The 12018-nt window shown below is 45.2% G+C and overlaps 1 protein-coding gene across 1 annotated transcript; it reads right to left on the bottom strand.

Moving 5' to 3' along the window:
- Nucleotides 1-2226: 2226 nt before the first annotated feature.
- Nucleotides 2227-6075, bottom strand: LOC134995291 (oocyte zinc finger protein XlCOF6-like). Its single transcript, XM_063951073.1, has one exon. The coding sequence runs from the start codon at nucleotides 5905-5907 to the stop codon at nucleotides 3706-3708; it is 2202 nt and encodes a 733-aa protein (XP_063807143.1). The 5' UTR covers nucleotides 5908-6075; the 3' UTR covers nucleotides 2227-3705.
- Between the last annotated feature and the right edge of the window lie 5943 nt (nucleotides 6076-12018).

The following is a 12018-nucleotide window of genomic DNA, read 5'->3' as shown; positions in this document are numbered from 1 at the left end:
AGCATCCTACCCGAGTGTTAGACAAAAAAGTAGGTTTCTTGATGGGCCGTACAGAAGTCAAAGTTTTAACTAGGGAATCTTTCAGGTTTTTTCCCCTTGAAAAACAGGGCATTAATGTATGTTCCTGTAGATTTAACTTATCATCACTTTGGATAATGGGCCATAATTTTTTTGCTTTATTAATAATTTCTGGTGAGCACACATTATATTTGCTCACCCAAGGTAGTTTATTTTTATTTCTGTTTTTCTGACTTCTAGGCTCTGTTATATCATCTCTAGATAATAGTTTAGAGCGCTCCACGGGTTGTATATATATATATATATATATATATATATAGGTATTGTTCCATTAAATATTAAGGACACCGTGTAAGGACATCGTGTATGGGATGAAATTGTTCAGGGTCACATAAGTAATAATTCGGTGGTTGCGAGGATATTGTCACATATTACGTCAACAAGTTATTAGCGATACCGGATTCATGTATATTACTGTATGATACTTTGGTCGGTGTGAACTGGTCTTTAGGTGGGAGCCCAGAAGTAACCTGTAATCACATCACAAGATTAGGTGTCGCTCAGTGTTCCAGCTGACCAATGACCCACGGTGTACTGAATATGTCCCGCCCCTGGACCAATGGAAGACCTTACATTCCCCATTGTACTGTTATTGGAACATTGTATAAAAGGACGCACCTGACCCAGGTTTCAGTCACCTTTCTCAGAGGTCATCTTGTAAGACGACTGAGGCCTGGAATCTGGTGGCGCAGCGTATGTATGAAGGTAACTGATCCTATTGTATTGTTATAGTTGTATTGCTAATTGTACTCGCATTTATTTCCCGTCTGTTGTATATTATTGTACGTATTACTGTATTCTTGAATTGTATTGTGTTGCTACAGTGCAGCATTGTTATCCCTTTGTGTCCGCTAGGGACTAATATATATGGTTATTGGGTTGGACCTCTAATCCTAATTTACCCATCTGTCTCGACTAAGTTATTTTGTAAATCTGGCGAAGTGTCAGGGACACTTCCGACACTATACTAAGGTTTAAGTATGTTATATTGCTGGAGCCATATATATTCACCAAGGTGTTACGAGAGCATCACACCGCTCAAAAGGTACGCTAAGTGGCGCTACACGTAGCGTAACATTGAGAAACTACGCAACTGACTTATCGTCCATCGGTTTATTTTAAAAACAGTTTATCACAAAGTTAAAAAACAACAGAACATTTGAATAGACATAATTTATTTAAAACCAACAAATGATAAAACTATTTAATTACACAGAGAGACCCCCCCCCTTCCCCCGTAATATCATCCAACTATTCAAATGAGCTGTCAAAATCAGATATAGCCAAAATTAAACTGGAAATATTTTGCTTTTAAACAACTTTATTTCATATCTTTAATACACATATTTTTGTCTATATTTTAAACTTAAAAAATACTTTACTCTGCACAACAGCCTATGGGGGTCATTCAGACCCAGCCGCAATAGTGGCCCGCAGCAGTTTACCCGGTGGTGGCAAAATGCACATGCACAGCGGCCACACAGACACACACATTGTGGTCGCATCCCTGAGGGGTGAACGCGGGCAGGGTGGGACGATTTTCTGGGGGGGCTGCGTGATGTCACATCTGTGTTCATCTCTGATTAACCCCCTATAAGCTTCTAGAGTGCACCTCATATCTCATCTTTTCCAAGTTACTACAAATATGAGATCGGTAGCAGCACTACTTTCAGGATTATTACACAGAACGCAGAGGCTGACACAGCAAATAACAGTAACACATATAAGGGATTAACTAGAAATAAGGAAGCATGATCATCATTAAGTCTAATTATCAAATGGTTCTGTGTGGGACCAATACACCTCTTTACTGTCTCCAGCAGCCCCTAGTACTACACTGCAGCCACCTGCCCTGTCTACCACCCACTACTGCCACTGTCCTGTCTCCCCCCCACTACTGCTACCCACCTTGTCTCCCCCCAGTACTGCCATCCACCCTGTGTCTCCCCCACCACTGCCACCCACCCTGTCTCCCCCCACTACTGCTACCCACCTTGTCTCCCTACCTACTGCCACCCATCCTGTCTCCCCCCTACTGCCATCCACCCCGTGTCTCCCCCACCACTGACACCTACCGTCTCCCCCCACTACTGCCATTCACCCCGTGTCTACCCCCACTACTGCCATTCACCCCTTGTCTCCCCCCACTACTGCCATCCACCCCATGACTCCACTACCACCCACCCTGTCTCCCTGCTCTGACACCTCAGCGCTGCTTGGGGACGTTTACTCACATAGACACTGCCTACAGCAGCCCCCGCTACTGCACTACTGCCACCCACCCTGTCTCCCCGACATCTAAGCACTGCTTGGGAATCTATGGTACTGCTAAGTCCTTCATCAACAGATGGAAGAAGCTTGGGCAGTACGGAGGCAGAAGCTGCTTCTGGTACCGTGGTCATGCAAGGCTGGGAGAGTCAGTAAGATTATTTAATAGCTGGTTTAATTCAGTAAGGATTGCAGATGCTGCTATTTAGTAGAATTAGCAATCCTTTTCCTAGCGCGCTAGGGGCCGCCCATCACAGGGCAAGGCCACCCAGCATGCTGACCGCCGCCTCCCCCCTGATGAAGCAGAAAATGCGATTGCCTCACAATTTCTGCTTCATCGTAGAAGTTAGTGAAGCCTCCTGCTGCAGCTCAGTTGCGCCCGCAGGAGGCCCGACACATTCTTCTCGAATACAGCGGCTGCATGTCACAAAGCCACCATGATGATGTCCGTTTGTCCGCCTTTGCCCTCTGTTCGCGCTACACTGCCCCCGCACCGATTCGCACCTCCCTGGAAATGGAGCATTGCCCACCAACCCTCGTGACCGCCTCTGCCTGACAGGCAATCACATTTTCTGTGGCCCCTCCGCAGAAAATGCGGGCGCATGCACAGGATGGGTGCAGTGGATGCGCCCGCAACTTTTTCAGAATTCCATTTGGATCACACACTGCGATCCAACCTGAATTAGGCCCAGTCACCATCTTACAGGCAGCCGGTGCAGGGACCAGAGAATGGGTGTTATGTGGCAGGAACGGGCTAGTTAGGTAACAGCCTGGCTGCTGCATTCTGTACATGCTACAACTGGTGCAATTCTTCTGCTGGGAGACCCAGGTAGATGACATTGCAGTAGTCTATATGAGATGATACAAGTGCATGTACGACATCAGGTAGATCTTCTGAGGGAATTAAGTGCTGGAGTCTGGCTATGGTCCACATATGAGGATCTGATTCTGGCTGATACCGGATGTCTAATGGTGTCACTCCACCATCCAGGACACTAATATTCTGCACATGACCTGCATTTTGTAATTCTGAACCCCCAAGCGTAAGTCTGGCTGGTAGCAAAGCTGAGCTGTAGCCCTGCCCTTTGTTGGTGAGCTTCTATCATAAGGACCTGTTTCACCAGGACTGAGTCACAGCGAACTGGCATCACCCACACCTGGAGCTCAGCTAGACATTTAGGATTGGTGCTGGGTTCTCAGTACCCAGAGCAAAAGACAGGTCATCTGCATAGCAGTGGTAGATGAGGGCATGACACCTGATTATTTCACACTGTGGTAACATGTGTATTGCAAAAAGTATAGGAGATGATAAGAACCTTGAAGAACAACACATGGCAATGATAAGTATACTCCAGAAGATTAAAATGGCTTCTCACCTGTGTGTCTTCTCTGGTGTGTAACAAGTTGTGATTTCTGTGTAAAACATTTCCCACACTCAGAACATTGAAATGGCTTCTCACCTGTGTGATTTCTGTGATGTATAACAAGAGCTGATTTGTGTGCAAAACCTTTCCCACACTCAGAGCATGGAAATGGATTCTCACCTGTGTGACTTTGCTGATGTCTAACAAGATGTGATTTCTGTGTAAAACATTTCCCACACTCAGAGCAAAAAAATGGCTTCTCACCTGTGTGACTTCTGTGATGTATAACAAGATCTGATTTGTGTGCAAAACATTTCTCACACTCAGAACATGCAAATGGCTTCTCACCTGTGTGACTTCTCTGATGTTTAACAAGTTGTGATTTCCGTGTAAAACATTTCCCACACTCAGTGCAAGAAATTGGATTCTCACCCGTGTGACTTCGGTTATGACTAACAAGATCTGATTTGTGTGCAAAACATTTCCCACACTCAGGACATGGAAATGGCCTCTCACCTGTGTGACTTCGCTGATGTATAACAAGTTTTGATTTCTGGGCAAAACATTTCCCACACTCCGAGCAAGAAAATGCCTTCTCACCTGTGTGACTTTTGTTATGACTAACCAGATCTGATTTGTGTGTAAAACATTTCCCACACTCATGACATGGAAATGGCTTCTCACCTGTGTGACTTCGCTGATGTCTAACAAGTTCTGATTTCCGGGCAAAACATTTCCCACACTCAGAGCAAGAAAATGCCTTCTCACCTGTGTGACTTTTGTTATGACTAACCAGATCTGATTTGTGTGTAAAACATTTCCCACACTCATGACATGGAAATGGCTTCTCAGCTGTGTGACTTTGCTGATGTGCAAAAAGATGTGATTTCTGTGCAAAACATTTTCCACAGTCAGAACATGGAAATGGCCTCTCACCTGTGTGAATTCTTTGATGTCTAGCAAGTTGTGATTTCTGTGCAAAATATTTCCCACACTCAGAACATGGAAATGGTGATATACCTGTGTGACTTCTCTTATGTGCATCAAGAGTTGATTTGTATGTAAAACATTTCCCACACTCAGAACAGGAATATGGTTTCTCACCTGTATGTATTCTCTTATGTATTACAAGAAGTGATTTGTATGTAAAACATTTCCCACACTCAGAACATGGAAATGGAGTCTCACCTGTGTGACTTCGCTGATGTTTAACAAGTTGTGATTTCCGGGTGAAACATTTCCCGCACTCAGAACATGGAAATGGCTTTTCACTAGTGTGATTTCGCTGATGTGTAACAAGATGTGATTTCAGTGTAAAACATTTCCCACACTCAGAACATGGTAATAGGTTCTCACCTGTGTGACGTCTCTGATGTGTAACAAGATGTGATTTCTCTGTAAAACATTTCCCACACTCAGAACATGCAAATGGCTTCTCACCTGTGTGACTTCTCTGATGTTTAACAAGTTGTGATTTCCGTGTAAAACATTTCCCACACTCAGTGCAAGAAATTGGATTCTCACCCGTGTGACTTCGCTGATGTATAACAAGTTTTGATTTCTGGGCAAAACATTTCCCACACTCCGAGCAAGAAAATGGCTTCTCACCTGTGTGACTTCGCTGATGTATAACAAGTTTTGATTTCTGGGCAAAACATTTCCCACACTCCGAGCAAGAAAATGGCTTCTCACCTGTGTGACTTCGCTGATGTCTAACAAGTTCTGATTTCCGGGCAAAACATTTCCCACACTCAGAACATGGTAATAGGTTCTCACCTGTGTGACGTCTCTGATGTGTAACAAGATGTGATTTCTCTGTAAAACATTTCCCACACTCAGAACATGGAAATGGCTTCTGACCTTTGTGACTGCACTGATGTGAAACAAGTTGTGATTTGCAGGTAAAACATTTCCCACACTCAGAACATATCAGTGGCTTCTCACCTGCCTTAGCTGCCAGATGGGTAATAAGCTTTGTGTTCTGTGTAAAACATTTGGCATCTATAGAACAGGGAAACACTGTATCTACTCTCAGAGCTGTAACAGATGCACCAATATCAGAGTGATCAGGAGAACATTTCCCAGGATCAGAGGGATCAGCTGATAGAGCTGGATGTATAATTGGGGTAATGGGATTATCTCCTGGAGAATCCTGTCTGCTGTCATTATCTTTTATGTCACAATCCGGGGATAACATTAGATGTCCTTCTGAGATATTCCTGCTTGTGGGTCCATCTGCTGGAAATAAAATACATTATGGGAATGTGACATTTTCTGTAACAATATTAATCTTGTAAACAATAGGAGAAAATTACATTTTGGGACACTTAATAGTAAATGTGTGTATTAAAACATAACATTTAATGAAGGCTTTATAATAATGTCTCCTAACGTTACTCCTGGAAGCATTGGTAAACCTGTACATGTGTTACTCACCCTTATATAAGGTATATTGCTACAGCAGAGTAGGTGTGGAACAAGGTATTTTACATGCAATACACCATATAATACACTGCAATCATCATCTGCTAGGTTATAATCCATTGTTACACCCCCATCATCAGTGTCTTACTGTACCTCTACTCTCAATAGTAATAAGGAAGATGTGTGTACGGTATGATATAGATAATAACATATCAGAATCTATACAGCTGCCGCCATACTTCTGCTTCTCATATGTGTGCTACTGGCAGCAGTGAACATCTGAGTGAGAGTGCAGGGAAGACAGCAGAGTCTGATGAGAAAGAGATTGGATCTGCCTTTGCAGGGATGTACCACACCTGTCACCCCGGTTATTATATATAATAAATAAGAGGGGCGTGGACTATCCAGACGTGCTTTCTGGAGCTCTCCTCACTAAGTGGCTTCTTATCTACCCTACCTAAAAGCTCTCAGCCACCGCTGGGACCAAGACCCAATCTATTAAGTCCCCCACTCCTCCTGCCCTAAAGCCGCTCACTCCGCTCAGTCTGGGCACCGTTCACTGCTGCAGCCTAGTGACGCAGCTGAAGCCACGGGCTGTATTCTGGGACTACGTGTGCCCAGTCTTTCCTGCACGCTCCGGAGACCTGACTTGGAGGCGCTTTTGCCTCAGGTGGGAGCACTGGCTCTTCCGCTACTGCTGGGGGCAGAACGGGCTGCGCACAGTCACCGGAGCCCGGCAGTGTATTGGAAAGTGAGGTGATGATCAAGCACTCTTGGTCCGTTGCTCTTTCTCCAAATTCCAGTAGCCGATCTGCTAAGATATCCGTGTCGAACCCCCTACCCCGGAGACGTTGGACCTCTGACCCTGCTAGGTATGAAACATAGCTGCTGCTAGGAGAGAGGGTGGGGCTTGTGGGGCTCACCGGTTCTGTACGAATGTCTACTGGTAGGCCACCATCTTCAATGCCAACGCCCTTAGCACTCTACCTCCGCCCAGAGGGACATCTCCAAGCTCACAAGTGCAGCCCTCATGATGCTTCTGGATGCGTTGAAAGGGATATCCACACCCTTCTCCTGATACACGATCTACAGATCGTCCTTAGACATTCCGCTGAAATCCACCATCTTGTGCTTTCTCCTGCGCTGCAGTTACTCCTCTATTAACTTGGCTTCTCCAATCAGGTGACCGAAAAGCCACCTAGGATTATCCCACCGCTATGCTAGCAATTTCTGTGACCGGATGGTTCTCTATGAAAACCCTCGCCCTACCTCGCGTCCCGCCCCAGTCACAGAATGGATGTTTAGGTCACAGGGGATCTGGCCAATTAGGGGATTCCCACTTACTGTCGGTAACCGCCTACTACTGACACCACCCACTGCGCAGTGGGCGGGTACTACACTGTTACCACTAGACTCCTTGTTGCCATGGAGTCTGGAACCATGGTACTGCTCTGTATGCATCGACACGCTAACCACACCTGTGTGGTGTTGACGAATCACTAGTGGCTGGACTAGGACTCTGCACGGTAGCTGGCGGGAGGCAGAGCTTGGAGACGCTGAGTGCACCCTGGACAGCCAGAAAACAGAACTATGTTTGGTATAGCTCTGCAGATCACAAGATGAAGCAGTCGTCTTGAGGCAGATGTTTATTCACCCAGTCTTAAAAAAGACTTCCCTATTGCTAGGGGCAACAAGAATACAGCAAGATGTTTACAGCAGAGTGAAAATGGTATAATACCTCTGGATGCTCATAGGCCTCCTCTTTTTATCTTACTCTAATATACATACCACAGGGGGTAAGTCCACCATGCTATTCTCAACCATTGTTTATCCATGTGATGTGCATGCCTTGGCCACATGCACAGCTACCATTGTCCTCTATGGACGGTGGGGAGTAGTCACTCTCCTTTGACCGTCCCATCCTGGAGGGTTAGTATCCGCCCTGGTGACGCTCAGTCTAGGCTGGGGGAAGTTTTCCCATCTAAACTACTTCCAGGAATCTGCCCGGGTACCCAGCTCACCATCTCCAGCCTAAAATTGGGCTCCAGAGATGGGCAGCCTAGAACCCCGGTCAGGGTTTCCTGCCCACCGACGGTGATCCCTATGGAGCTCCAGAAAACCACTCAGCTTGTTTTAAAGCTGAGCTGCTCCTCTTTCTCCCCATGATACTTCCATGTGGGAGGCTAGAGAGGAAGGCATTCCATTTTGGGGGGAAAGTACTGGGGGAATCCAACAGCCTACACCAGGCATGTCCAAACTGCTGCCCTCCAGCTGCTGTGAAACTACATATCCCAGCATGCCCTGACACAGTTTTGCTGTCAGAGAATTCTAAAGCTGTGTCAGGGCATGCTGGGATGTGTAGTTTCTCAACAGCTGGAGGGCAGCAGTTTGTAGGCCAGTCATGTCCAGAGAGCTAGATAGATGGGGTAGAGAGCTAGATAGATGGGGTAGAGAGCTAGATAGATGGGGTAGAGAGCTAGATAGATGGGGCAGAGAGCTAGATAGATGGGGCAGAGAGCTAGATAGATGGGGTAGAGAGCTAGATAGATGGGGTAGAGAGCTAGATAGATGGGGTAGAGAGCTAGATAGATGGGGCAGAGAGCTAGATAGATGGGGCAGAGAGCTAGATAGATGGGGCAGAGAGCTAGATAGATGGGGCAGAGAGCTAGATAGATGGGGCAGAGAGCTAGATAGATGGGGCAGAGAGCTAGATAGATGGGGCAGAGAGCTAGATAGATGGGGCAGAGAGCTAGATAGATGGGGCAGAGAGCTAGATAGATGGGGCAGAGAGCTAGATAGATGGGGCAGAGAGCTAGATAGATGGGGCAGAGAGCTAGATAGATGGGGCAGAGAGCTAGATAGATGGGGCAGAGAGCTAGATAGATGGGGCAGAGAGCTAGATAGATGGGGCAGAGAGCTAGATAGATGGGGCAGAGAGCTAGATAGATGGGGTAGAGAGCTAGATAGATGGGGTAGAGAGCTAGATAGATGGGGTAGAGAGCTAGATAGATGGGGTAGAGAGCTAGATAGAGAGCTAGATAGATGGGGTAGAGAGCTAGATAGATGGGGTAGAGAGCTAGATAGATGGGGTAGAGAGCTAGATAGATGGGGTAGAGAGCTAGATAGATGGGGCAGAGAGCTAGATAGATGGGGCAGAGAGCTAGATAGATGGGGCAGAGAGCTAGATAGATGGGGCAGAGAGCTAGATAGATGGGGCAGAGAGCTAGATAGATGGGGCAGAGAGCTAGATAGATGGGGCAGAGAGCTAGATAGATGGGGCAGAGAGCTAGATAGATGGGGCAGAGAGCTAGATAGATGGGGCAGAGAGCTAGATAGATGGGGCAGAGAGCTAGATAGATGGGGCAGAGAGCTAGATAGATGGGGCAGAGAGCTAGATAGATGGGGCAGAGAGCTAGATAGATGGGGCAGAGAGCTAGATAGATGCTATAAACGCATTGTGACCGATCAACTCGGAATGAGGGCCTGTATGTGTATGTCACATGTTGTAGCAGTAATATGAATAATGTAGTGTTAGTGACACAGCCGGTATTGAGTATAACTGCTCTGTATATGTATGTCACATGGTGTAGCAGTTATATGGATAATGTAGCGTTAGTGACACAGCCGGTACTGAGTATAACTGCTCTGTATGTGTATGTCACATGGTGTAGCAGTAATATGGATAATGTAGCGTTAGTGACACAGCCGGTACTGAGTATAACTGCTCTGTATGTGTATGTCACATGGTGTAGCAGTAATATGGATAATGTAGCGTTAGTGACACAGCCGGTACTGAGTATAACTGCTCTGTATGTGTATGTCACATGGTGTAGCAGTAATAAGGATAATGTAGCGTTAGTGACACAGCCGGTACTGAGTATAACTGCTCTGTATGTGTATGTCACATGGTGTAGCAGTAATATGGATAATGTAGCGTTAGTGACACAGCCGGTACTGAGTATAACTGCTCTGTATGTGTATGTCACATGGTGTAGCAGTAATATGGATAATGTAGCGTTAGTGACACAGCCGGTACTGAGTATAACTGCTCTGTATGTGTATGTCACATGGTGTAGCAGTAATATGTATAATGTAGCGTTATTAGCACAGCCGGTACTGAGTATAAGTGCTCTGTATGTGTATGTCACATGGTGTAGCAGTAATATGGATAATGTAGCATTAGTGACACAGCCGGTACTGAGTATAACTGCTCTGTATGTGTATGTCACATGGTGTAGCAGTAATATGGATAATGTAGTGTTAGTGACACAGCCGGTACTGAGTATAACTGCTTGGTATGTGTATGTCACATGGTGTAGCAGTAATATGGATAATGCAGCGTTATTGGCACAGCCGGTACTGAGTATAAGTGCTCTGTATGTGTATGTCACATGGTGTAGCAGTAATATGGATAATGTAGCATTAGTGACACAGCCGGTACTGAGTATAACTGCTCTGTATGTGTATATCACATCGTGTAGCAGTAATATGGATAATGTAGCGTTAGTGACACAGCCGGTACTGAGTATAACTGCTCTGTATGTGTATGTCACATGGTGTAGCAGTAATATGTATAATGTAGCGTTATTAGCACAGCCGGTACTGAGTATAAGTGCTCTGTATGTGTATGTCACATGGTGTAGCAGTAATATGGATAATGTAGTGTTAGTGACACAGCCGGTACTGAGTATAACTGCTCTGTATGTGTATGTCACATGGTGTAGCAGTAATATGGATAATGTAGCGTTAGTGACACAGCCGGTACTGAGTATAACTGCTCTGTATGTGTATGTCACATGGTGTAGCAGTAATATGGATAATGCAGCGTTAGTGACACAGCCGGTACTGAGTATATCTGCTCTGTATGTATATGTCACATGGTGTAGCAGTAATATGGATAATGTAGCGTTAGTGACACAGCCGGTACTGAGTATAACTGCTCTGTATGTGTATGTCACATGGTGTAGCAGTAATATGGATAATGTAGTGTTAGTAACACAGCCGGTACTGAGTATAACTGCTCTGTAAGTGTATGTCACATGGTGTAGTAGTAATATGGATAATGTAGTGTTAGTGACACAGCCGGTACTGAGTATATCTGCTCTGTATGTGTATGTCACATGTTGTAGCAGTAATATGAATAATGTAGTGTTAGTGACACAGCCGGTACTGAGTATAACTGCTCTGTATGTGTATGTCACATGGTGTAGCAGTAATATGGATAATGTAGCGTTAGTGACACAGCCGGTACTGAGTATAACTGCTCTGTATGTGTATGTCACATGGTGTAGCAGTAATATGGATAATGTAGTGTTAGTGACACAGCCGGTACTGAGTATAACTGCTCTGTATGTGTATGTCACATGGTGTAGCAGTAATATGGATAATGTAGCATTAGTGACACAGCCGGTACTGAGTATAACTGCTCTGTATGTGTATGTCACATGGTGTAGCAGTAATATGGATAATGTAGTGTTAGTGACACAGCCGGTACTGAGTATATCTGCTCTGTATGTGTATGTCACATGGTGTAGTAATAATATGGATAATGTAGTATTAGTGACACAGCCGGTACTGAGTATAACTGCTCTGTATGTGTATGTCACATGGTGTAGCAGTAATATGGATAATGTAGTGTTAGTGGCACAGCCGGTACTGAGTATAACTGCTCTGTATGTGTATGTCACATGGTGTAGCAGTAATATGGATAATGTAGCGTTAGTGACACAGCCGGTACTGAGTATAACTGCTCTGTATGTGTATGTCACATGGCGTAGCAGTAATATGGATAATGTAGTGTTAGTGACACAGCCGGTACTGAGTATAACTGCTCTGTATGTGTATGTCACATGACGTAGCAGTAAAATAGATAATGTAGTGTTAG

This window comes from Pseudophryne corroboree, unplaced genomic scaffold (assembly GCF_028390025.1).
Source record: "Pseudophryne corroboree isolate aPseCor3 unplaced genomic scaffold, aPseCor3.hap2 scaffold_1379, whole genome shotgun sequence".
NCBI classification, from domain to species: domain Eukaryota; kingdom Metazoa; phylum Chordata; class Amphibia; order Anura; family Myobatrachidae; genus Pseudophryne; species Pseudophryne corroboree.
This window is presented reverse-complemented; position numbering and strand designations above follow the sequence as displayed.